The sequence below is a fragment of the Merops nubicus genome, unplaced genomic scaffold (genome assembly GCF_000691845.1).
Source record: "Merops nubicus isolate BGI_N331 unplaced genomic scaffold, ASM69184v1 scaffold33827, whole genome shotgun sequence".
Lineage (NCBI taxonomy): Eukaryota > Metazoa > Chordata > Aves > Coraciiformes > Meropidae > Merops > Merops nubicus.
Genome location: NW_008622834.1, coordinates 1 through 487, shown reverse-complemented (window position 1 = coordinate 487; position 487 = coordinate 1). Strand labels below are relative to the sequence as shown.

Genomic DNA, 487 nt, shown 5'->3' with positions numbered 1-487 from the left:
AAGCAGCTGCGGGCAGCGGCAGCTTGGTGGCTCTGCTGGAAGGAGCCCTCTGCCTTCAGACCAGCGGGGAAAGCTCGGGCTACGCGGAGGTCTGGGTTGCTCAGGGTGCCTGAGCAAGGACTGGAAAAGCTCCGGGCAATGCCAAGGAGGCTGTGGGAATGTGGGGATTTCAGCTGCCCCGTTCAAGCAGCCAGATAAAGACACTGAACGTGACAGCAGGGAGGGCTCATCTCTGGCTGCTGGAGCATCTCCAGAGCAAAGTGGTTTTTCAAACCACCCTCCGCAGTTAAATTTTCACAAACAGGCACCGGGAGGAAGCAGCCAGCAGGGAATTGTCCGGCCCAAGCCCCCACGGCACCCCATCCCAGGCACAGACCTCCCACCTGCCTCGGGGGCAATCCTCAGCCGACAAATGTTGTTAATGCTCCTCCAGACACAAAACCCGTTTGTCCCCAGCTTCCCCAGGCAGGGTGAGCCCAGCGCCCCT

At 60.4% G+C, this 487-nt stretch overlaps 1 protein-coding gene across 1 annotated transcript in view; it reads right to left on the bottom strand.

Moving 5' to 3' along the window:
• LOC103777374 (regulator of G-protein signaling 3-like) overlaps positions 1 to 248 on the bottom strand; it is a gene marked incomplete at its 5' end in the record, with an annotated part of 1513 nt that extends 1265 nt beyond the window's left edge. Inside the window, one exon of the mRNA XM_008944926.1 lies at positions 194 to 248. Coding sequence (XP_008943174.1) covers positions 194 to 248 — 55 coding nt within the window. The remainder of the gene's footprint in view (positions 1 to 193) is intronic.
• Between the last annotated feature and the right edge of the window lie 239 nt (positions 249 to 487).